Source organism: Pyrgilauda ruficollis, unplaced genomic scaffold (assembly GCF_017590135.1).
Source record: "Pyrgilauda ruficollis isolate IOZ18807 unplaced genomic scaffold, ASM1759013v1 scaffold2, whole genome shotgun sequence".
Classification (NCBI taxonomy): domain Eukaryota; kingdom Metazoa; phylum Chordata; class Aves; order Passeriformes; family Passeridae; genus Pyrgilauda; species Pyrgilauda ruficollis.
Genome location: NW_024519206.1, coordinates 12255638 through 12281328, shown reverse-complemented (window position 1 = coordinate 12281328; position 25691 = coordinate 12255638). Strand labels below are relative to the sequence as shown.

General features: G+C 45.5%; 2 protein-coding genes across 2 annotated transcripts; both read left to right on the top strand.

Annotated features, from left to right (window-relative positions):
• Positions 1-8531: 8531 nt before the first annotated feature.
• Positions 8532-13023, top strand: HOXA11 (homeobox A11). Its single transcript, XM_041466434.1, has 2 exons — positions 8532-9733; positions 11238-13023. Exons 1-2 carry the CDS (start codon positions 9070-9072, stop codon positions 11468-11470), a joined length of 897 nt encoding a protein of 298 aa, XP_041322368.1. The 5' UTR covers positions 8532-9069; the 3' UTR covers positions 11471-13023.
• A 7892-nt stretch (positions 13024-20915) lies between these two features.
• On the top strand, positions 20916-24717 carry HOXA10 (homeobox A10). The gene is made up of 2 exons (XM_041466698.1): positions 20916-21770; positions 23201-24717. The coding sequence occupies exons 1-2, from the start codon at positions 20951-20953 to the stop codon at positions 23473-23475; spliced, it is 1095 nt and encodes a 364-aa protein (XP_041322632.1). The 5' UTR covers positions 20916-20950; the 3' UTR covers positions 23476-24717.
• Positions 24718-25691: the final 974 nt, after the last annotated feature.

Sequence of the window (25691 nt, the reverse complement as noted above, 5' to 3'; positions counted from 1 at the left end):
CCCTTCGGCCTCCTTCCCGCCCCCGCACCCCCAAAAAAATTATTTTTTTTCTCCAGTGAATAGCTTCAACATGGCGTACTGCAAGGCAGAAGCTTTGCCCGTTCCTAGATCTGAACTGTGATTAAACATCCCCAAAGAGAGCATCTCTCTTCCTCCCGCCGCTTCCCCCTCCCTTCCCTCCCCTTAGCGTAAAGCGCCCTCTTCTACGTAGGAAAGGTCAAGTCCTACAACGCACAACCCACGGTCATTACTGTACTGTGACCCGGGGTGTACTGGGGAGGAACGGCCGGGTGTCTCGTGATCAAAAACACTGGGACTTTTTCTTTTTCTTTTTTTTTTTTTTTTTTTTTTTTTTTTTTTTTTTTTTTTTTTTAATTTTATTTCTCCTACTCGTGTGATGGGAATCCGTGGAATTAGACAGCATTTTAGGCTCCTGCAACCACCTTGTGTGCAAATCGCCATCGGAAATCCTAAGGGACCAGGAGAGAAACAGAGAGAGGGGGAGAGAGAAAGAGGGCGGGAGGGAAGAGAGAGAGAGGGGAAAAAATAGCTATAATAGTAGTAGTAATAATAATAGCAATAATCGTCATTAGCCTGTGATATCGCTGCATTTTGCCTGAAGCTGGCAGGAAGGACGGTGTGCCCCAGTGGCTAGATTTCTCTCCATCTAAAGGCAAACCAACAACAACTAGAACAAAAAAAATTATAAACCCCTACATCAACAACAACCCAAGACACTGAAAAATCGAGAAGGAATGTTCGGTGGACCGTGTATATTTAATCTGTAAGAGAGGAAACAAAAAATATGCAATCCATCCTCACTGAACTGGAGATCTACAGCCCAGCGCGGGATCCTAACTGTCAGTCTCCGTGGGGATATATTTTTGCACAGGCGAGAGACTTCTGGATGCTGGGGTAAGATTTTCGTGCTCTTCCTGGAGGCGGCTCAATGTTTCTCCTCTCTCCCTGCTCGGTGGTGAACTAAGCAAACAAGCCAACAGCAAACACCCACCCGGTCCCCTCGCAAAGAGCCCCCTGCATGACTGGAGCAAAGTCATTCGGAAGGCCTTTGTGGAGAGTTTCCCAGGCCCCTGCTCTCCCCCCCAGCCCACCCACCCGCCCCACTCCGTTTCTCCCACGGTGTTTGAGGCCGAAGTGCCGCTTCTCCTGCGGGGACCTGGGGGCAGGCGTCTGCCTGAGCTGATGCTAATAGAGCCGAAGAGCCAGTTGAGAAAAGTAAGACTGTTTCTCCTAGCTTGGGTGCCTGCTCCACCTTCCCCAGGGATGCTGCTTTCCCCTCTAGCATAGGTGGGAAGCAAAGAGGTCTCTTGGCAGGAAAGTGCGCCAGGAGAGGCTGGGGTCAGAGCCCGACGAGAGCAGACTCGCAGATAGAGCTGCTGGTTGTTTGGCTTTGTGCAGCGCCGTGCTGTACTGCAGAGCTGGGTCAGGCTGCATGGAAAAGCGTCTCCTGGTTTTTATCCCCGGTTGTTTTATTCCCGTGTACTTGCCTCTGAAATTATTTTAATCATTCAAGTGCCGGGGAGGAGGGTGGACGGCTGTGTGTGGAAGAAATATGGGGAAGGATGTTTAACCGCTCTGCTTTTCGCCATTGTTTGTGTGTATCTAGAGAGAAAAATGCCAGCCGGGCATTGTAACCTGTCAGTTTTAATTAATCTGAATTTCGTCGTAATCGCCTTGATTTGAACGCACTAAGCAAATTGCTTTCATTTATTCCTGATGGTATGAAACGACCTATATGGTCGGCTTGGGTGAAGAGTAATGGAAAAGAGGGTTATTTCCATCCTGGCTTCGAAATGCCTTCGAAAAAAAAGAAAAAAAAAAAAGGAAAAAATGTGGTTTTTGATACAAAGCAATCTTACATGGACTTCGTCTACAGATTGTGTCTGGTTTACATTTAAATATGTGAGGATTTCTAAATACTGTGCTGTATGAACATTTGATGGGAAAAATAAAACCGAAAGAGAAAGAACGATTAGCACCCACCCTTCGCCTGGTCCCAATCTGGACGTTCTGCCCAAATTTAGTTGGGCTCTGCAATGTGGATCCGTCAAGTTTATGAGACCCGATTTCTGAAAGGACTGATATTAGAATCATCATTTGTTGAAAAGTCGGGAAAGGGAAACAAGCGGGACAGTGAGCGGGCTTCCACCCGGGCATAGGCAAGAGCAGCCATATTAGGCTTAGAGGAAGAGCTGTTTTTATGGGTATCTTTGCTTTACATATGAGAGAAGAGACAAGAAAGGATCCTTACGAGCTGGTTGAGTTGTACATGGGCATATGATCACATCCTAAATTGCAGCGCGTACTTTAAGCTCTTGTTATACAAATAGCTTCCTATAAAAGTTGCACAGGTACAGGTACCTTAATTATAGTACAATTCTGAGAGTCCATCAAAATATGAAGTTGGAGCTTTGAAGTCGTTGATTTGACAGTCCCGGTATAGCGATACTTCCTGTACCCGCCCCCTAAAGCAAGCATTGATGAAGAAATGTCTTTAGTTCGGTGGGTTTCACGACATGTGAATAAGGCTCTTCTATAAAGTTAGCAGTGGTACAGTAAAATCTGATGTGTTTCTTGGCGAGTTGGGCAAAAGAATTAAATAAAAAATTGAAATACCTTTATAAATCATTGTTAAAATTTAATGCACATTAGAGAGAACCTTATATCCTATAAAATTCAATTTAGCTTAGAATCCCAGTCAATTACCTTGACGTGAATTTCTGCGGCATAGTGTGGATCTCGGCATCTCAGGAACAGTCTAACTACCACAGGCTGGTCTCGGCGTTGAGGCATTTCACTTTCGGTAGCTTTCTGGACTTAATCTAGAGGGCACATTATATATCTCATAGCTCTTGTGCTTTGTTTATATCCTGAATTGGTATGCAGAAAATGCTTTTTTGCCAGAGGCAAAGCGATAGGATTATTTTTTCCTCTCAGTGAATATATTTCCTGGATTAACAAATCTAAGGTCAAGTTCAAGGCATCGATTCTAGCAATACTTTTAAATGTAAGTCGACACGGGAATGTTTTGGCGGACTTTTTTTTTTTTTTTTTTTTTTTTTTTTTTTTTTTTTTTTTTTTTTGATAGAGTAAAGCGGCACTCTCTTTTGCTGGTGAACTTTGCATGGGAACATCGCCTGGGATATGGCCGTCCGCAGGGATAACTGTCGACTACTAGCACCTCACTTTCAAGGGATCACTGGGGATGTTTCCCTAAACCGCTTTGTTTAATTCTTCATAAAATACATTGACACGAAAGGGGACTGGTACCTGCTTACTACAAACAGTGCTAACGACACAGCGCTTTGTGGGTCTGGGTGGGAGTGAGTGGAAAGTGCCTGCTCTTCTGTACCGGCGCATTATAACCAAGAAAATTTGCTTTCGCAGCAGTTTAGAGCCCGCCGCTGGCTCTAGACACCCCTCTCCCGCAGACTAAGTTTGCTAGAAGTATCTTGCACCTGTATCTGGATAGACAGGGGAGGGAAATAAGTGATTGATTGTGTTTTCTTGTGCTGGGAAAGCCTCCGAGAGGGTTCAAGGGGAGAAAAAGAGGCATTTATAAAAGCATCGTCAGTCAACCAATTTCTGATATACTAGTTGGTGTGAGAAAACCTCTTCTTGCGTCCGTCTTATTGCCAAACCCTCCAGCATTTTCTTTCAGAACTAGGCTCCGAGCAGTAAATGTGAACATTTTAGAGGTGTTCAGAGCCCCGAGACCCTGGAGCTCTGGGCTGGGAAACCGGGGGTTGAGGAGACACGACATTGTGAGAGACTCCCCGCGCGTTGGGAAGGCGCCGGGAGGCTGTCAGAACAGCAAATCGTTTGTCTGCTGGTGAGCAAGAGAATAGCTGCCGAAACATGAAGTTTTCGATCTAGAAGTAGCTTCCTCTCCTGAAAAAAAAAAAAAACAAACAAAAAAAAAAAAAAAAAAAAAAAAACAAAAAAAAACAAACCAAAAAAAAAAAAAAAAAAAAAAAAACAAAAAAAAACAAACCAAAAAAAAAAAAAAAAAAAAAAAAAACCAAAACCCCACACCGCAATATTTCAGTTACTTGCAGTTATCAGAGGCAGAGAGCCCTCAGATGTTCATCAGGGATGCAAAATACCATGATTGGTGGCCAACAACGAGTATACTCTGTAGGTCCGTAGTCATTTAATCCTAAAATTAAAACTAGACTGGAGGCTTGGTTGGGGGGGGGCGGGGGGGGGGATCGCCCTTTTCATTTTAGCAACTTAAAAAGACACAGAGGATGACAAAGGAAAAGAAAGGATTTTGCTAATTGATATTAAAAATTAATCTCAAGTATTCTAGCCCAGATGACTGCAGCCTTTTCAGGGGTTCAAGCCTCTGAAATAATGTAATATGCTTTAAAAAAATTTTAAAAAAAGGTCAAAATTACTTTGAATCCTGTTTACATCTGCTCGTTCTCTTTTCACGTATTCTGCAGTTTCCTAGCAAAATCACAACCACGCCGCCTCACGTTTTGGAAAATAAATAGCCATGTCACAGTACGGGGCTTCCATCTCATCAATACAAGAACACATATACATACAAGAATTCACCTATTATTTAAATTATTTAGCTAGCTATTGTAGCACTTCATTCTATTGCAATCTTACGGAAACGTATTTAGTTTTAAAAAAAAATCAACAAAACAAACAAACAAAACAAAACCGTATACCTATAGCTTCTTTCCACAACAGACAAAACGGCAAACAGAAAAGAAATGCCTTTTAAGAACTTCTGAGCCCGAGCTATTTAAAATCCAATAATCAGCAGGTTCTTCTGAAGCTGAATTCCTGGCAAATTTTGCGACGAATTATCGCCTTGTGCCCCTATTTGCATTGGTAAAGGTGGAAAGATGGTGCGGGGGTTTTTTTGGTTTTTTTTTTTTTTTTTTGGCAGCAACATTTCAAATTCCCTAATGCTATGCTTTACTAATAAGCCTTTGTAGACAGTAATCAACCCTCAGTTTTACGAAACACTGTCCTAACTCCTTAGATATTTTCTCCTGCTCGAGTCGTAATACCCCTCACCCTCCCTGTGCGAGAGAAGCAGCAGAGATTGAAGCCAGCGATCCTGTAATATTTTAATTAGCTCGTCTTGACTCAAATTCCTTCTAGCACACGTTCCTCCTGTTAATTAGAGGCACCCACCCTACTAGCAAGGTAAATGGTCGGCTTGAAATATTTTCCAAGCAAAGTCCGGTACAAAAAGAACAATTTAGATACAATAGAACTTGACCTTTTGGAGAAGCAGTAGTGAGTTAAACAGTTCCCCTTGCACACCATCTGTATATGTAAAAGCTAGACTATCGAGGCGTCCTAGTTCTGTTTATATTCCTCCAAAGAAGAAGAGATGTAGCTTTTTTTCTCCTCCCTTTGTTTAGCTTAGCTATGGGTAACAGTCTCCCCACCTCTTGGCCACGCTTCTCCTTTGCAAAACCGTCCTGCAGCAGAGGTTCCAAATTCAGAGCGGTTTTACCCTCTCTAATCCGGTCGAAATACATGGGAAGGCGTAACGAATGCATTTTGCTTCTCCAAACGAAATGCCTGCCTTTGTTTATGTTGTTCTCAGTGAGGTTAGCGAGGGGAAGGCTCGGTTTTCCCCCTTCCTCAACGCGGAAGTCCCAATTACTGTATTAAAAGAGCAATTCAACATTAGACCAAATAATCAACATTGATAATTGTGCTGAACACAGCAACTTAACAGCAGGCTCCCTGCAATTACCCACACATTCCGGGACTTTAAGCGTACATTATCTCTTGTTTCACTTAACAGCAAATAAAGCAAAGAACAGCCTGTGCCTTGGGTGTCTACTCGCTCCCAGACGAGCTGAGCCCCCCTCGGTTTTCCCCATCACCCTTCCCGCTTGTTGTGCAGGCGGCACCCGGAGGCATTTTGGGGTCCCCCTGCCTTACAAACCCGCTTGAAGAGAAATAGGCTGCTTGGTTTGGAGAGGTGGGGGAGAGAGCTCCAGCGATTCAAAAGCAGGCATCGGGGCTGCACGTGTGCATGCTGTGCAAGCACATATATGCCCAGACACACGCACACCCACGCACACACACTCCTGTTTCCAGTTGCCTTCTCGCCCTTCTTGCCTTAATTTCCCTTTGTTTCCCAGAGGCAGCACCGACCTCTGGCACGGCGGAGCCTCGCACGGCGCCGCAGCCCCCGCTGCAGAGAGGAGCGGCAAAGAGCCCCATACAAACCTGTGCCAGCTCTGCTCCCCATTTCTAGCCCCAAGGTTTGAAATTTATTGAGATGCTAGAGGGCGGCTGCAGTGAGTCCGAGGAGGTGGCGTCCCGCGACTAAGTGTTGGGCAGCTCTGTCATGTCTGCTCTGACACAAGCTGAAGTTGACTGCCAAAGTGCTATAAAACCGCAGGTCAGTCTAGAACTGTTTTCGGTTCCCCTAGACGCGCCGTGTTCAATTATAGCCTTAAAAGCCCTAATACAAGTGCAAGAATTTGTTTGCCATCACACAGAGGCGGGGCGAGGCTCGGCAATGGTGGCGCCTTTGTTATCTCAAAGTCACTGAAATCCTTATACATTCCTTTTTGTTCGAAGGGAGGAGTATCTGCGTGTGTGCAGGGTGTGGGGAGAGGTTTTCATCGACGGAATTGAACGGTGCGGGTATACAGGGAAAATAACCAATGTTCGGACACCAAAAGAGGGCTTCCGACCCCCCAGTCCACTCCACCCACCACCCCACGCGACCACCCCCCGCAAAAAACTAGGGGGAAAGTGAATGCAAGGAAAATTACAGCCTTAAGGAAAAAGCCAAGCAGAGCTCTGGCACACCCCTCCCCACCTCAAGTTTAAAAAAAAAAAAAAAAAAAGAAAAGAAAATTAAGAGGGAGAGAGAGGGAAAGCCCCCAAACCTTTTTACAATCCCTAAACGACATTGCAGTCTTCTGCTAGCGGTTTTGACGACATGCAATCTCTTTCCATCCACTTTCTAGCAAATATGTCAAGCTGGAAGATTAATTCATTAATTTCAAGTTCAGCTCACAGACGTGCAGTAAGCATAAGAAGTTCTTGCAGCAAACCAAAATAAAGAGTTCATTACAGGGATACGTCCAGAGCATTTGATTTGTGAACGGTAACCCTTGTAAAATAAGAAAAAGGCATATAAACATTAATGCTAATAAATTAGTTTACTCCACTACAAAGTAATTACTTGATAATCTTGAATTTACAGCTTGAATTCAAACGCAATAGTTAACTATAATGTAGGGGAAATACATAATGAGAATATTTTCTCTCTGCATAACATGATTAGATTTGTTATTGAGTCGGTTACGATAAGCTAAGCAATAAATAAACAAATCGATGTTGACATTTAAATACCGAGGATCTCCACAATTTACTGGAGAACTTTCTCCGGATATATAAATACTTCCACAGCACTGCAGAGGAAGAGGGGGGGGAAATCCAAATATTATTTCCCTAACATTTTCGTTTCCCTTCCACTAGCCTCCCAAGTCCACGGGGGCATGGATCTTGAACTATGTCTGATTTCCTAAGAGTACCGACTTCACAATAGCCGTTTGCCACTCTGTTTTTCTATTTTGATAAAATCCAGCCGGAACTCAGATATTTCTTTTCTGAAATCGAGCATCAGAAGAACAAAAAAATACTTTTTCCGAGAGCTTAGGGATGTCCATGCCTCAAAAGGTGCTGTATTCTTTGGCGTATTTCTGTGTTTTCTTTGGCTCTGCTCGTTCGGAGGGGTGTGCATTTTTATTGGCAGAAAAGTACTTTTTCGTCTCTGCCCTGTACAATCCGCTTTCTATATCATCCCTTTCATGCAACAATAGTAAAAGTTTAACCAGTTTTTTAAAATAGGTCTCCTTGGGTGTCAGCCTTCAGCGACGACACAAAGCTAAAAGGAAAGTATCTCGGTACGGCGAGTTTGCTTCTACTGGTTAACAGTATGTCAAATAATTTTAACTAGGCTTCTGGCAATTAAACTCGGAGTATTTGTCAAGCTGGGGTAGCCCAATATCCACTGGTTTTCCAAGCATTTAGTTGCAGAGTTGAGGCGGAGAGATCAGCAAACAGTCTTTAGCTCCGTGGTCTGCACTTTAAAGGGCTTGCTGGCTTTCTGGCGTTGCGACTGAGGCAAGGGATGGTTTGGAGAGGGTGAGGAGGGGAAATCTGCGTCCTGGGGACCCGACATTGTTAACTACCTCCAGTAAAGCTTGGCTGAAGCCGCGCGGGGTATTTGAGGTTAATATGTAAGTAAGGGAAGGAAGACACTAAGCGCTTCGGAAGTGAACATGAATGCAAGCATGTAATCTATTCACCATGAAAATCAGTAAAGACTTGACCCTGGCACATTCTTCCTAGTAAGGTTTCCAGAAAACCCCTGAAGAGTGAGGGCTTTTTTTTTTTTTTTTTTTTTTTTTTTAGGGGGGAGGACTGAAAGCTCAAAGCGATCGCAAAAATAAAAAAGGGGGGGAAAAAGAGAGAAAAAATAAAAAAAAAAGGGGGGGGGCGGAAAGGACGTTTTCTTCAGGAGCATTTTCCTCCTCCTCGTAAGCAGCTTTCCTCAAGAAAGCGTGCGTGCATCTCTACGGTGCCCTCCTTCTCGGAGCCTGCCAGCGAGCCGCCGAACGCCCCAGCAAGCCCACAAACAAACAGAAAGGTCTCACCTAACCCTGGGGGGAATTGGTAAGCCTCTCTGCTCCAGAGCCAGAGGGTGCCAGGGCCCAGGCGGCTAAGTCTGGGGCAGTGGCAGGGCGGCTGTGTGTCCCCCTGGGCTCCCCCCCGGCCAACCTGCGCTCGGCTCGCCCCCGGGCGCTGGCGACGAGCTGTTGCTTTCCCCCTTTGCGACGGCCACAAAGGGAGCGGGGCCCGGGCCCGCCGCTCGTCAATGTCAACGTCGGGCCACGTGACCGCACCTCCCTGCCGCCGCCGGGAGAGCTCTCCACGTCAGCCTACGTCTCCCCATCTCTTACTTCACGGATCCGCTTCAAAGGGGCAGCTGCGTTAGAGAATCATGTTAAGCTCAGCTAATGCGGAGAAGCCGAGGTAGCCCTAATGATGGATTTTGATGAGCGTGTTCCTTGTTCCTCTAACATGTATTTGCCAAGTTGTACTTACTACGTCTCGGGTCCTGATTTTTCCAGCCTCCCTTCTTTTTTGCCCCAAACCCCGTCTTCTCGCCCTATGACATACTCCTACTCCTCCAACCTACCCCAGGTCCAACCTGTGAGAGAAGTTACCTTCAGGGAATATGCCATTGATCCCTCCAGTAAATGGCACCCCAGGAACAATCTGCCCCACTGCTACTCCGCAGAGGAGATCATGCACAGAGACTGCCTGCCTGCCACCAACACTGCTAGCATGGGCGAGATGTTCGGCAAAAACACAGCTAACGTCTACCACCCCAGCACCAACGTCTCCTCCAATTTCTATAGCACGGTGGGCAGGAACGGGGTCCTGCCCCAGGCTTTCGACCAATTTTTCGAGACGGCTTATGGCACGGCGGAAAACCTGGCCTCGGCGGACTACCCGGTAGACAAGAGTGGCGAGAAGGCGCCCGCGGCCGCCGGGGCGGCGGCGGCGGCAACTTCAAGTTCGGAGGGCGGCTGCGGCAGGGCGGCGGCGACGGCGGCGGAGAAGGAGAGGAGGAGGCGGCCGGAGAGCAGCAGCAGCCCCGAGTCATCTTCCGGCAACAATGAGGAGAAATCCGGCAGTTCCAGTACGTATAAAGGCAGCGCCGGAGCGCTTTTAGGAAAGGCAGCTTGAAATCTAGCGCACCGCCGCTGTTAAATTTTTATATGCTGTTTTATAAGCATATAAGGTTTATGAAGGGCCTTTAGATTTCCCCCAACAAAACTTTGTTATAAAAGGCGAGATCACGTGTTTAGTGCTGAAATTGGCCGTGAAATACCCACCGGGCAATGGATGCCTAATTTTTTTTTTCTTTTTCTTCTCCTTTTTTTTTTTTTTTTTTTCTGTGTTTTTTTTTTAAATAATAATAATAAAAAAAAAACAGTTCCATGGCCAGCTCTTGAAAATATAATAATGTTAGTTCTGTGCCTGTAAATTCGGCAAAAAAAGGAGATCCTGACTCCTTTGATATCAATGTAATCCAGTGATTTTATAAAAGCCATGTGTTGCACCAGAAGTCTAGTTAGGAGCTGAATTCAAAGCCTTCGCCGTTTTAACGATTGCGCTAGAATAGCGTTTAACAGATAAAGTAGCCGCCTGAACTGTAGCAATATATTAAAAGAAGCAAATTAACCTAAAGCTGGCCTTTTTGTCTAAAGGAAGCCATTTTACTAAGGCACTGTGGCAATTACGTGTTGCCTTCTGTCCAACAGTTTGTTACTTACAATTGTTATTCAATCTGTCAAAGTCTGATTTTTTTATGTGGGCTTTTTAAAAGGCAAAGCTAGTATACGGCCGGGGGAAAAAAAATACCTCGACAATGAACTGTACCAGAAAAGGAAGTTTTTAAAGGGATAGCAGCTACGTTTAATGTAAAGAGCTCCTGAACCTTGAAACCTTTTATATTCTGCTTAATGAACTTTAAAACCGTAATGGCTAATCGAGAGGAGAATGCCTCGATGCTGTGGAGAACGTGCTTGAAAATAGCCGGCTAGGGGGAGAAGGAGACTCCTCAGCCTCGGGCTCTGGGGTTTTTCCTCTGCTCGGGACTTAGAGAAGGGATTAGGCCAGGGAAGGAGGGCGAGATCCAGGCGGGCAGGGGCTCGGGGAGGGCTGGGCGCGGGCCCCCCGCCCGCTGCAGCGCTGCCCGCTGCAGGCAGCCAGGTGATGGCCGCTCCCTGGGCGGCTCGGCGTGCGTGGCGGCGCCCGGCGGAGCAGCCTACAAAGGCTTTCCTCCGGCTCGTGAAATCCGCAAGAACCCCCCGCCACCGCTCTTTCCTCCAGCTGCCCTCCCCGCCGAGGAAGCGAGGCCGGATCCTCGCGTCTCGGTGGGGGTTTCGCCCTGCACGCTGCCCGGGGCCGCGGCGCTGCAGGAGCCGGGGTGTGCCGGCGGGTCCCGGGCCCGGCTGCGCGCACCCGCCAGGGAGGAGGGCTGGCGCCAAGCTCCAGGCCCACCAAGTCCGGCCCCGGAGCGGGCAAAACGCGTCTTTTCCACATTAACTGCTTTCCCTGAGAGTACCCCAGTCCTTTCTCAGCCCCCGCCGCCGGCGACCGCCGGGTCTCAAATGTTTCTGCCTTTTTTCGCTCCACAGGTGGACAACGTACGCGTAAAAAGAGATGCCCATACACCAAATACCAGATTAGAGAGTTAGAAAGGGAATTCTTCTTCAGTGTCTACATAAACAAAGAGAAACGCCTCCAGCTCTCCCGAATGCTCAATCTGACCGACCGTCAAGTCAAAATATGGTTTCAGAACAGAAGAATGAAAGAAAAAAAAATTAACAGGGACCGATTACAATATTACTCAGCTAATCCACTACTTTAAAACTCATAGCGTTTTTCAAGACGAGATTAAATTCAGATTTCGCCCTTGACAAGGTCAAGCCACGGGGTTACGTGGAGGAAGGAGGTGTGTATCTGACAGGACTAGAAGAATCTAAGGTTTTACACACATGTAAACCTACTCTGGAACTGCGATGATGATTTTTTTATATATATATTTACATATCAACTGGAATCGATTTGATTTTGACCCACATGGGATCCATTTCTAAACGTGCACGTCACCTCTGAGTGCAAAATCCATACCTCTTACCTTTCCAGGCACTGCGGCTCACCCTGCCACCGCTTTCGGCAGGCACGGGCGGGGACGGTCCTTCTCCATCCCCGGACTCGCCCATCCTCGGCCCTTCCTCGCCCCTGTGCTGCTGTGGAACAGCTGTCTGGAGATTGCCAGGTCGGGCTCACCCAACCAGGACCACTGCAGAACATAAACTCTGAGAACTAATCTTTTGTTCTTCCTTAGGAAAATATCTGCGTTAGAGGCAGTGTTCCATTGCTCGTGGGTTTGAGATAAGAATTGAAGGACTGACACACACACACACAAGGACACACACACATACAGAACTAAAGAAGGGGGGGGATATCATGTCCACACTTTCCTGGGGCCAACCGCGAGTAGTTGTAATATGGATGTAGTGATGGTTATAGTAGCGTTTCCTTTGGGGGTGTGGGGTGAGATGGGGGCGAGGGAAAAAAGACCGAAATGAAAAAATTAATTATTTACTTTTAAAAATCAGGTATAAATTCGCCATATGTCGTAAAGAAACAATCACTAAAAATAAAATTAGAAAAATTTAATTAGCTCTTGTTTTATTTATGACAACAGACTATGCGTTGCCATCTTTTTGGAGACAAATCATATACAAATACTAAAAATAAATCGGCAAAAAAGTGTGAATTTCAGCATTTTAAGAGAAACAACTCCTTAAAGGAAACTAACCTTCTGGCTTCTGGCTCACAAACTTTCTTCAGGAAATACCTGTGGAGAACGACAGTTTAGCAAATACCACACAACACTTAATTGAAACTTGGAGTTGTGCAATGCACTAACATTGGATGATTAAAATAACTCTATTGCATGTTCGTTTAAAGGTGACTAGTGAGGAGTTTAAACAGAAGCCAAACAATGTAAATACGGTAATTTTGTTGTTGTCTACTTTAAATGTCATGAGCTCTACTTTGTCGCCCAGTCGACGTATGCAAAGAATGGAGAGTTGTTTGAACTTATTTTAAATATCTATAAATATATATATATTTCCCTGCAGGAACCAAAGTGTGAAAAAATGCAATTAAAAAAAAAAAAAAAGAGGAAAAAAAAAAGGAAAATATTTAAAATTCTATATCAGTTTACAAAGGATACCGTGTTCTATCATTGAGGTAATTTGCTGTCGAGAATATCTGAATGTATATTTCATACAGGAACAGTGTTTTACAAGACTTGTAAATAATAAAAAAAATAAGAACCCATGACCTATTTTGATAGAATGCCCTTTTTTTTTTTTTTTTTTTCCCCCTGGTTGGTTTTTTTTTGGTGGTGTTTTTTTTTTGGTTTTTTTATTGTTCCTTTGGGGCTAAAGGGTGTGGAATTTCTTTACATGTGCAGCAAAGTGGTGATAAGAATGTTTTTGACTAATAAATTTTACCAAATGGATGTAATTTCTTTGTCACAATTCACAAAATGCAATATCTTTATATGATGTCACTGTTTTCAATATGTATCATCTATATGTATATACAGTTTTCTTTTAATATGCGCAAGTATTTGGTTGCATGTATACAGTGGAACAGCGCACAAGGAAAATAAAAAAAAAAAAAAGGAAACTTTATATTTTTACTCTGGTGTTACGTTACTGCATGTTCTTTTGCCCGATGTAACTCTGGGACCCGAAATTCCTCATGACCTCTTCAGTCATTTGGGGCGAATTACTCTTCTTTTGTGAACTTCATCGTTAAATCTTCTACTCTGGAGTTAACAAGTGAACCTAGGCTTTTTTGAGCATACTTTCAGTGGGTCACAGGAAAAGGAAAATTAAGTGTGCTCATAGCTCGCTACGTGTTAGGCCTTCTCGTTCTCCTGCCAGCACCGGCGGGGCAAGGTCCTATGCTCGAGGGCTGGATGTGCCATTGCTGTTTGCTCCCCGCCACATGTGTCCAGGAGAAATGCTTGTCAGTAGCATTTGGGACGCATTTTACAAGCTGGCACCAAAGGGAAGTTTCAAGCCAGCTGATGGATGTGGCCAGAATCTGAGAGCCCTAAGAAAATTGTTGTCTTTGGGGAAAGGAATCCGCATGGCAATGTGGTGGAAATGGACTGTTTGAAATTGTCCTTGATCTCCAAGGCAGGGAGGGGGTGGGCTGAGGCGGGCAGCGGGGGGAGGAGGGCTGAAGGGAGAAAGTTGGAGAGGGCAGGGGGGGAGAAAGCCCCAAACACCAAACAATAGCTGAGATAGGAATGTGTTTTGAGGAGAGTATTTGAATCTTTAATGTTGACCCTAATCCTAATCAGCAGAAGAAAGTGGATTCTGTTTTTGCATTGTTTACTGGCTTTGAACTTCTGTATTGCTTGGACATCACCCATAACCTTGAGGTGAAGGACTTACTGACTTTGGGCCTTTGTTGACCACCGCCACCCAGCCAGACAACGTTTACCCAAAGGGAATGTGGAAAAGTGAGGGGGAAAAGAGAGGACTTTGTTTGTTTGTTTGTCTAGTATGCAAGGGGAAATGCCAGTTAAAAGGAGACAGACAGATGGATGGACAGACGGTGAGAGAGGGACAGAGGGACGGATGGAGAGCTGAATGGCAATGAAAATTAAGCCTGCAAGCTTCCTTTCCTGGTTAAAAATTAACTGGTATTCAGAGCCAATCCTAGAGACAGTAAAAACATGGAGTTTCTGTGGTCGGGGTTTGGATTTCCTAGCCCAATAAAATCGCATCCTCTGTGTTGCTGTGACATTGCGGCCATAAAAACTGTCCGTGACTTGTCCGCTCGCCTGTACCAAATGCATCACTCCAGAGGCAGCGGAGGTTCGCCCAGAGGCTTTTACACCGGGAGGTGAGCGACCATTGCTCTACACCGCCGTCTGTCCGTCCCCCCGCCCGCCCGCCGTCCTGCCGCGGGGCCCCGGCGGGCGGGCGGGCAGACGGACGGACGGACGGACGTCGGCAGCGGTTTAGGGGCTGCTTTGCCACAAGATGGCGATCTTCAGATCAATGTCAAAGCCGCCCGGGGCAAGGGGAGCAGCCCTGCAAAGGGAAGCAAAAAAAAAAAAAAAAAAAAAAAGGGAAAATCTTGGCCTTTGTTCACTTTGCATCCCTGGAGCCACACGGGTAATTATTGCACTTACCGGGCTCCGCTGTACAAAAAGCCGCTCGGGATGCCGGGGGAGGGGGGAGACGCTGGGGCTTCTCCGTGGAGTTAAAGCCTCTGGGCTTTGGGTTAGGAAATGCGCGAAGGTAAGTGTTTTATACATCTATCCGGCATGGAGAACGGCGAGGAGTGTGCGGTGACCGGAATGGTACCCTGCGATGTGGGGTGGCCCTTGCCCTGACCGCTGAGCACCGCGGAAAAGAACTGTAGGAAGGGGAAAGGATGCAAGAAGTTGGTGATAAGGATGTGAAATAATATAGAAGGACTTTCTAAGTTGCAGTTGACCTTTTATTTTCTCTTAGTTTTGGCCAGCCGCGTGGAAAATCCACGTTATCTGGAAATATTTTTTCAGAGTAACTTGTAGCTTTCTTCCACTTATTAAAAATAAGAAAAAAAAAAAAAAAGAAAAAAAAAGAGTGTAGCATTGGAAATATTATGAAACTTGACATTTATGTGTGGAACAGTAGGTGTCTTCAATCAAATAGATCTATGGCAACACAGTCTGCAAATGACAGACAATTCTGACGATCTTATTAGTCTTGAACCATAGTTTAGTTAGGGTCGTTTGGTAACTTTAAAGGGTAGTCTGCTTCCCTGCAGCTGGACACAGATTGTGGTAAACAACTTTTGACATACTTATGCTAAAAACTGTTTATGTGATTGCATATTGACTCAATGTTCGTGCAAGACCAGATTTAGATTTCGATTTTTTCTTTTCTTTCTTTCTTTCTTTCTTTCTTTCTTTCTTTCTTTCTTTCTTAATCAGCACATGTGCTGTAAACAAACAATAGTCACTCATTCTCATGTGCTCAGGGCTGCTCTGGATTGTAGCTTTGAAACTCTATCCTCTCTACGAGTACCCCTAACTCCAGGTTACTTTTCATGCCCATAAAATTTTCACATGTTTTTCTTATGTCTCCATTTGAGAAGGGTGGGCGGGAAGGTGGTATTGTATGGAGAAGATACTGGTCTGGCTACATACTTTAATACACGTGTTTCTTAAGGCAGAGTTTAAAATATCTGTCCGGAAAAAATGAAAAATATTATTTTATAATTTTTCTTCTATGTATATAGCGCCTGTTGCCTGCAGTATTTTTTGAATTGTGCTTCCAGGGAACTGTTGCAAGTGTAGTTAAAAGCACATGCTCAGTCGACAGAGAGCAGTTGCAGATGATTATTGGAACATATCGATTTCATCAAAGATGCTCCATTAAAAGCTCAGGGATGTTGATCCCTTTTGACTTCCCTCAGCAATGCCAGGACGCAAGAAGCCACGTGAGAAGCAGGGAGATTTGAGGGTCCCTTTGCAACATTTCATTTTACACCAGTCAAGTTAAACTCCGCATATTTGATCAAATATTTATTTTTCCCCTTGTTGTTTCCCTGTCCCATTCAATACTTGGCTGAATAAATCAAAGAGACCCCAGCAGCAGTTAAAGCGCCCTCTGGTTACGAATTGTTTACTGACGGCCGCGGTCATAGGATAATATTTTAAAAAAACAAGCTTGTTTCTTACAATAACTGTTTATTATTTCACATTATTTGGGTTTGCATGTTTTGGAGGGAAGAGGGGAAGCCAGCTCAGTGTCTACACTGTGTTTAATTAATCGTGTACTCAACTTCAGTTCACATACCACATCCAAACCCCTGGGAGGCTTTTTCATAAGCTCATTGGGTTTGTGTTTTGTTGTCTATATTTTTTAATTTTTTTTTTTTTGGGTCACAATCTTTTCATTACATGCTCTGAAATCGAAACTTCTGGCCAACGTGTGTGTCTGACAGCCAAGCAATACCACAACCAAAAAAAAAAAATATATATATATATATATATATATGCATTCAGATCTTCTTTAAAGGGAAGACAGCTACAAAAAGGGAGAAAGGCTACAGTTTCAAATGTTTCATAGAGCTGTGGGGCGCATCTCTCGCAATAGAAGGGGTACACTTAAAAGACAGACTTGGGCATGCAATATTTTCCCCACATATATAACCTGATACCATTGTTGCTTCTGCATGGTGTTTGGGGCTCTCTGGACAATAGAAAGCCCCGTTGTTCTCGTCAGTGCCGGAAAATGGCGAGGAAATAAACCCCTAATGAATTGGTTTGGGTGTATTTTGTCCTGCCGCACACTAGCATTTGAAACTCGTCAGAATTACTTGCAAAATATGTTCCTAATCCAAATAAGTAAAACGATACATGTATAATATAAAACATAGTTAGGCGAGCGAGCCTCTGGATGGCTGGAATAAAATTAAATCGCAGCCTAATTTTTAACAAGATAATCCGCCAAAACAAGCCAACCTCCCCAGCACCACCACCAGCGTGAAAGAATTTCTAGTAAAGATAAAATTAGTGGGGCCGTCATTTGTCACCTAACTTGGCACAGACGCTGTTCCTAAACCTCCTGTCTGAAATCCGCCTTCTTTGGAGCAAATCCAGAAGGGAAAAGAAAAAAAAAAAAGAGGAATCTGGCACACACACACGTTCCAGGGAGCTGACAGTTCCAATATTAAATAACTATAGTCTGATCGCATTAATTTTTGGAGCAGTATAAAGTGTAGTCCACGGCTGTATTCTCAGATAGGCGGCGCATGCACTCCCGCACAGACTGCAAGGCCGTTTACGTTTTCACAAATTGCAGCTTGCCCGTGTCTACAAATAAAAGCATATTTTAATTAGCTCGCAAAATGCGTCTCTGGATTAACAGCGCTGATCTTTTGGGTTATACGGGCCAATAATAAAAAGATAAATCATGGTTTAACACGATACGTTTTGAGATTTCCAGTCAGAGTTTGCTTAGGCTGAGCTGTCGGTTTTTATTTATTCCCTTTTTGTTTTTAATTTTAGTTCAACCAATAAAACGGCTTAACGACGCTATTAATGCATCTATTATATTTTTCTTAGATCAATAAAATTTTATTTTGATAGTATTGTCTATGTACGCCATGAATTTAGATTCTCCACGAAAACACCTTCTCGCTGGCTTTGATATTTATCAGAATTTTATTTGCTCGGTTTTATAGACCCTCGGATAGCTTTACTTACAGAAGTAGAATTAAAAAGAAAGTAATTCTCGTCCCCTGGCGTCCACAATATTCTTTAAAATTTCTTTTAAATAGGGGTTAAGTTCCAAGGGACACATTGTTAAGCGCTGGTAATGCAGTAGCTGCACTCAGCGCATGCCAAATTAGCTCAGTTTAGTCAGAATTGACCATTATCTTTTATAGTTACGAATCAAGTGAACATTATTAGTTTTACTTCGCTGGGTTTGATGATGCTGGTTACTATTTGCCTTGGCCTTGTTAGCGATTAAAGAAAGCGGAGATAATGCAGCGCCGAGCTGAGTTCATGATCTAGACGGGGTCGGTGCCTTGACCATCAAACCGGCACGGTTTACTGCGGCCAGCACAACGCCCCACGGCGGCTCCCGCGGGACCTGACACGGGGGTGGGGTAACCCACTGCTGCAAAACCTGAGCGGGGAGGCTAAAGAACACCTCCAAAAAATTCTCACCGGCCTCTGTGTCTTTTGTCTGATTCCCTTGCATTGGATCGCAGAGGGAGGAGAAGCCAACTCGCGTCTCGTCGATGCACTTCCAGTCGTTCCGGCTGACGAGGATTGCAGCGCACTTTTTACAGTACTTTCCTTCACTTTAATCCAATTTTTAAAAGGGAGCTGCTTATTTTAAAAACAGCTTTGGAAGGATTTCAAGCGTTTCTCCTCGGTTCCGTATGGCTTTTAGATTTGCAATCCGTTTCTATTTAATTTGGCAAATGCAAAATAAACATACCGCAAGAGCGGACTTCCCCAGAGTAATTTTTATACCTGACTTGTGTAGAGAAATGTATTTGGAAGGCGGCGCTGGGGCTCACGTTTCTTTTTATTTAGATCTGTATTTATGAAGCTAAGCCTATTGATAATAGCCTTCCTGTATACCAGCCAATAAACCAGTTCCTTATGTGGTATTAATTTTGTTAGTAATGATATGGCCCTCATAGGAATCTGATAAGGGTTCGTCCATCGCACATTAACACATCCGAAGTTAGTCGGATTGGGAAATCACAAACAATGTTACAGAAGGAAATGCGGGAAGGAAAAAAACCCGAAGGGTTTCTACAGGCTGGGAGATCTACCCCTGTCACCGCATCCCACGGGCCGGTCAGAAGGAAATCGCGCTGTGATGATCGCCCCACTACGCTGGAAAAATCAGGGTGCCTTTTCACAGAGATTTTATGGGTGTCTCAAAGTTGTGGCATCCCCTGCCTTCTCTGGTGCTTCCTGGGGGCGAGGAGGGACGCTGGAGAGGCCACCGCGGGAAGGGACAGTGCCCTCCTGCCGCAAGGAAGGATTCCTCCAGGGGAATGCCACGCTGTGGAAAAAAAGCTTTTCCCTGTGGCAGGCAAATATTGCGGGACAAGACCACGTGGAGCTTGACAGATCCGTGGGGCGAGGGGGAAGAAATGCTCCCTGGGCGTTTTGAAGGCCGAGGGTAGGGCCCGGGGAATTCGGGGCGCCGCGCCTGCTCCGGCGCCACACCTCCCCGCAGGCAGCGGCCCCAGCACCGCCGCCGGTGCCCTCCCGGACACGGCAGCCGGGTGCCCGGCAGCGGCTCTCGTCCCGGGCGGTGATGACGCCCGGTCGGAGGCCGCTCTCACCCGCCCGACCTGCTGGAAGCGGAAACCGGCCGAAGGCTGTTCCTCCCGGCGGCGTGCGGGAGAGAGGAGCGAGTGATGCTCCTCAGGGATGGGCAGTGGCAACTGGGCAGCCTCAGGCTCCCCTTGAACTAAAGTGCCCTCAGTTCCCCGGGCCAGGCAGTGAGGCGACTTCAAAATGGCATAAGCGAGAGATGATGGAAGTGAAAGCAAGTCATCATTAAGCTTTTCATTACGAAATCTATCTGTCTCTCTGCCTGCGTCCCTGCCTGTCTGCTATCTGTCTGCTACCTCCGCCACAATTACATATTGACTGGACTGGGCTGTCTGGTATCTCGGTATTTATCTAGCTACTCTTATTTCTATTATTTAGTACATTGCTTAACGGAGACGATGTTTTTGAAGAGGCGAAAAGTGAAAAGACCCAAATGGAGCGGGAGGGAGGGGAGATATAAAAATGATCGTCCAAATATAAACACATCAATAAACACGGTGCGCAGCATCCTGAGAGGATCCATTTGAACTGCTCGCGTCTGGATTCTTTCTGTGACATATGTCTGGTTTTATACTTTAAATTGTAATCAGACCTCAGGAAGAATCCAGCGTTAACTAAAGCATTAGAAGCTGCAACCGCACAATCAATCCTCCCAGAGTGGCATTGCTCCCTAAGAGATTCCTCAGCTCAGCGGCGAGCATTTTATCTCCAGGAAAATTAAGCCCAGCCTGGCGTCGTGGCGGTGATGTTAGGCTGCAAGCAGCCCCCTTCCTCGGTAGTTTAACGCGGGAGGCACCAGGCCCCTTTACGGTTTCCAATGATCCGTGATAAACAATAACACGTCTTTTATTTCTTAAAAAAACGAGACAATCAAATAAAATGAGCAGAGGCTGAGCATAAAACACCGGGCTAGCCGCGGCTTTATTAATTTCGTGTGACACATAGGCTGCGGAGGGAGGTGAGCAGGCATTGCTGCTGGAAAGCCCAACCGCGGGGAGAGAGGAGCGATAGTAAAAGCTTCATCTGGACACGGCTTCAGCCTAGGTATAATAAACATCAGGACCGCCGGGCTATTTTATAGCTGTGTGTGTGATAAGAGGGGAGCAAAACTTGGAGCCAGTACCAGCACAACCCTCTCTTTCCCCTTCCCCTTCCTCTTCCCCTTCCCATTCCCATTCCCCTTCCCCTTCCCGGGAGCTCGGCTCCCGCCTGGGCGCAGGCGCTCGCCCATATGGTGGAAATGCGCGCGCCTGTGTGTATGGAAATCCATATTACACATTAATATACATCTATCTTCCAAATTCAGAGGTCGACCTGAGAGCAGCTCTGTGCATACGAAACCAGACGGGGAGGGGTTGCTGGGGAGGCCCGGGCTTCCATTGGCTGCGGGCGCCTGCCGTGGTGCGGGGGTATCTCTCATCATATTCAGCATGTTTTGCACAAGAAATGTCAGCCAGAAAGGGCTATCTGCTCCCTTCGCCAAATTATTCCACAACAATGTCATGCTCCGAGAGTCCGGCTGCAAACTCTTTTTTGGTAGACTCCCTGATCAGCTCGGGCAGAGGGGAAGCGGCGGGAGCAGGAGGCGGAGGCGGAGGAGGAGGCGGCTACTATCCCAACAGTGGTATCTACCTGCCACAGGCGTCCGATCTGTCCTACGGGCTGCAAAGCTGCGGACTTTTCCCCGTTCTGGGCAAACGCAATGAAGGTACTTCTCAAAGCATGGTCCCCAACTCGCACTCCTACGTGTCAGGGATGGAAGTGTGGCTAGATCCTCCCCGGTCCTGTCGCATGGAAGAGCCGGAGAGCCAGCAGGCCACCTCGTGCTCCTTCGCTACAAGCATTAAGGAGGAGAGCTCCTACTGCCTCTATGACTCAGAGAAATGCCCCAAGGGCTCGGCCGCCACAGACCTCGCTCCCTTCCCCCGGCTGAGTGCCGAGGTCAGTCCGGCCAGCAGCGGCGGCGGGGTCCCCGTCCCGGGCTACTTCCGCCTCTCCCAGGCTTATGGCACTTCCAAGAACTACGGCGCGGGGCCAGCCGGGGCTGCCCCTTTCCCTCCGCAGCCCCCCGGCCGCTTCCAGACGCCTCCATCTTTGCCTCCCGTCCCGGACCCGGAGAGGAAGGAGGATGAGGAACGCTCCCCAAGCCCCTTGGCGTGCGTCTCCCAGAGGGAGGACGAGACTCAGGCTTCATCTTCCACTGCAGAGGAGCTCTCTCCAGCTCCGTCAGAGAGCAGCAAAGCTTCTCCAGAGAAAGAGCCTGTAGGTAAGCGAATGATGATGGTGATGGTGGTAGTGATGATTAAAGAGAAAGGAAAAAAATAAAAAAGAAAGAAAAAAAAATAGTCGTTGAGGATCATAGTGGCATTGAAATGCGAAAGGAGGATCCCAGCTGCCCCGCGGGGCTGCCAAGAAGCGCTGCTCAGACTGACCTTCTGAACTTTGTAATATTCGGGCATGGGGTTGCAGTAAAAATTAATGTCCATCTTATAGTTTAAAACCCTTAGAGACTCCGCTATGGGCAACTTTAGCCTGCATGCTGCTAAAACGTATAGAAAAACAAGATCAATCTCTCCCCCGTGATGTGAAGGTGCCTACCAGATAACAGAGATGTTTGTAAAACATCCAAAATAAGCAATAGGCAGTGCCAATAAATAAACCTATTAACGCGGTAAGTTATATTTTACGATCCAGAATGCTTTTCAGAATAACAACCGCGCTGAAATGTGCCATCTATGAGCTGCTATCAAATTAGACTGATGAATGCACGGCGAATATCCTTCAGCATCTACACTAGATAACAGAGCTGTTATTTATACTTTTCCTTATTTATTTCCCTTTCGTGTCCCCATGGCAAAAAATAACTCCTCTTCCCCGGACGGCAGGCTTAGCAGGAGCTTCTCTCCGTCCGCCTTTCGGATGCCCTTTTATTCCTTTCAGGCGACCCGTTGGAAAGTAGCATTTAAAGAAAAGAAAAGAAAAAAAAAAAAAAAGAAAGAAAGAAGGGTCAGAAAAAACTGTTAGAGAGCCAACCCAAACCACTAACCACTCTGAGCCACCAAGGGATTGGTGTTACCTCTTTCCCAGTCAGTTCCACTGTTAGAAAGCACCTCAAAACGTTTTTATTATTGTTATGACGGTATTTTTTCTTCCCCGAAATGGTTGGAAATGAGAAGGCCATGGCGAAGCTCTCCGGAAAGGCAGGGGCTGAAGGCAGGGAGGCTCCGGCTCCCCAGCTCACCTTGTTTTCCACCTCCATAACACACTTACAAAATCCGGATCCGGAGGCTTTGTTTTTTTGGAAGCAGGTGCCTGGGGGGAAGGAAATAAGACTGCAGGCCCTTCACCAACTGCCCCCAGTACCAAAGGGCTTGGAATGGCCGACAGGGAGAGGGCAGGAGCTCGTTTTGGAGGGTCGGAGATAAACTAAAATCTGGGGCATGCAGCCCCACCAGAGGCTGTCCGGAGGCTTTTGAGCAGTGGCAGTTCTTACCCGGACATATCCAAAACCTTTGGGAAGCCGTTTTGAAGCTCCCGGTTCCCTCAAGGACACCCCACATTCCAATTCTCCGCAGCTGGCGGAGTGAGCCTATCGCACACACAGACACAGACACAGATGCTCCTTCAACCTTCTCCCCCAGAGCTCTTTGCCTCCTACCCGATGGTAACGTCCATTTTTTACTTTCTCAAAACTAGGCAATTCAAAAGGAGAAAATGCAGCAAACTGGCTCACGGCAAAAAGTGGCAGAAAGAAACGATGCCCCTATACCAAGCATCAAACTCTCGAGCTGGAAAAGGAGTTTCTATTCAATATGTACCTGACTCGTGAGCGTCGCCTAGAGATCAGCCGCACAGTCCACCTCACAGACAGACAAGTTAAAATCTGGTTTCAGAACCGCAGAATGAAACTGAAGAAAATGAACAGAGAGAATAGGATTCGGGAGCTCACAGCCAACTTTAATTTCTCTTGATGAACCTATAAACACATCTTTATGGTTTAAAGAGCCAGTATCATTTTCCTAGGCTGTATTCATCCGCACCTGTATGGATTAACGATTTTAGGCGCTCTCAATATGTCCTTAACCTCTTAAGAGCTACTTTGGGGGGTGGGCGGACTAAAGTCACGCTAAAGCACAAAATGCCGTGTGTGAACCTCCCCTCTTCCTTCAGCCTTTCCCGGGGCCAATTTGTTCCTCTAAGCTTTGAAACACAGAAATACCATTTCAGGAGCTACAAATATATTTCTCCCTATCTGTCTTTCTGAAAAATAAACAATCCTAGTTAAAGGTGCATTCTTTTAAAATATAAGTGCTGTAACTTGGACTGTACGTAGCTGCACAATGAAGAATTTAAGCGTTGCCATATTTCTATATACTGGGAGCTTTCCCCTTCTCTGTTTGCCTTTTCTCCCCCTCCCCCTTTTTTCCTTCGAAAAGCGGGACTTAAAATAATGAAATGCAGGCATCCTTTAAAAGGGTTTCACGGGAACGGGTGTTAGGAATGATTTTTCTTTTTTTTTTCTTTTTTTTTTTTTTTTTTTTTTTTTCACTTTACCTTAAAAGCCAATATTACAGCTTTAAATTTGGCCAGGAAAATGAAATATCTTCTCTTTAAAGGTATAAAAGATTTCGTTTTACTCATGGACTAAATTATTACATTTACCTCTGAATTTCTCTCGCTGGTTGTAGATATTTACTTAATGTAGTTTTGCTTAAATATGTGAATTTGGTGATTTTCTTTTGTGTCTATATATAACGTTACCATTGGTAACACATGACAAGCACACAGAAATTCCCCCTTGAAAAGAAAATAGTCACTTTTTTCCTCACTGATTTCACTGAAAGTATATATCCTGAACATCAGATGGACTTTCTGAGCCAGAGTCTGAGATTGCGAGGGAGAATATGTTCGTCTTCCTTTATACTGTGAAGTTAACATTCATTAAAGGGTCAAACATATAGGTGAAAAAAATTAAAAAGATTTTAAAAAATAGAAAGAAGGGGAAAAGCTATAAATACAGATATGGATAAATGTCTATTATTATTAAAATGCCGATACTGTTTTAAGCAAATGCATTCTATCGTTATTATAAATGTTAGTTCTAGCTATATCTAGTTCTTACCTTAAATCGGAATAAATTAATATTGTAATGCTGCTGTGCGTGAAAAGACGATGTTTATGTTCTCATAGAAGAATAAAAAAAAAAAAAGTGGAATGAATCCTTTTAATTTTACCTCTTTTTGTGACTGTTTATCCTCAGGTTCTACTTTATGTCTTCGAGAACTTTTACAACAGGAATAGTTGCCTAAACCCCCTGCAATTACTTTAGGAATCTATTTAAATATTACCTAGACGGTCGTAATTTGTCTGGGCCATATAGCGATGGTGCTCTAAGGTTTGTCGGCTTTTGTTCAGTTTTATGACTTGCTAGTATATCTGGATTGTTGCTGTCTTGAACGAGTGGTTTCAGTTGACTGAGGAACTGCATAGACTGAGGAAGCAAATTACTATTTCTTGAGGGTAGGGAAACGATATATTTCTTCTCCTTTTTTCTTTTTTTTTTTTTTTTCTTCTTTTTGTTAATCGAACACCTACAAGTGTGCGGAGATCTTTAACTCCAGAGGACGTTGACAAAATTCTAGCTTTATCTCAGGGCTGAGAAGAAACCGTAAAGGTGAGATCATGGTTGGGGGGGGGAGACCCCAGCCTCGCCTCCCTGCCAGCGGGCCCCTCCAGACAAGCCTATTCCCTACCTGGCTGCATGTGGAAGAGCTTATTTTTTTTTTTTTTTTCTTTCCCCCTTTTTTTTTTTTTTTTTTTTTTTTTTTTTTTTTTTCCCTCATCCTCTCCTCCTTGCTGCATGTTTAGCTAATAGGGTCTTGCACAAAGGGAACGCAAAAGGAAGGCTGGAAGAAAAGAGACAGCTAATGCTTCCTTGCAAGGGTATACGTATGCCGGGAGGAGGGGGGGACAGACTTTGAACCCGGGCTTCTTGGGAGCCGCTAGCTTTTCGTGATGTAACATTGTCGTGCACGGCCCTTTTTTCCCCGATTACATCTGCATGGAAAGGCGAAAGCTGCCCGCGCGCGTGTGTGTGGGTGGTTGTTATTATATTTTACTCTTGTTTTCATTAACCCACCCGAGGCTGGCCGGGGGGCGCGGAGGGGCGCCGGCGGGGTGGGCGGGA

What these genes read in the sequence shown, in the direction of transcription:
- HOXA11 (XM_041466434.1), top strand. Translation starts at nt 9,070, where the DNA reads ATGATGGATTTTGATGAGCGTGTTCCTTGTTCCTCTAACATGTATTTG. An exon ending in GGAGAAATCCGGCAGTTCCA is followed by an intron (nt 9,734 to 11,237) that starts GTACGTATAAAG and finishes TTCGCTCCACAG; the next exon opens with GTGGACAACGTACGCGTAAA.
- HOXA10 (XM_041466698.1), top strand. Translation starts at nt 20,951, where the DNA reads ATGTCAGCCAGAAAGGGCTATCTGCTCCCTTCGCCAAATTATTCCACA. An exon ending in TCCAGAGAAAGAGCCTGTAG is followed by an intron (nt 21,771 to 23,200) that starts GTAAGCGAATGA and finishes TCTCAAAACTAG; the next exon opens with GCAATTCAAAAGGAGAAAAT.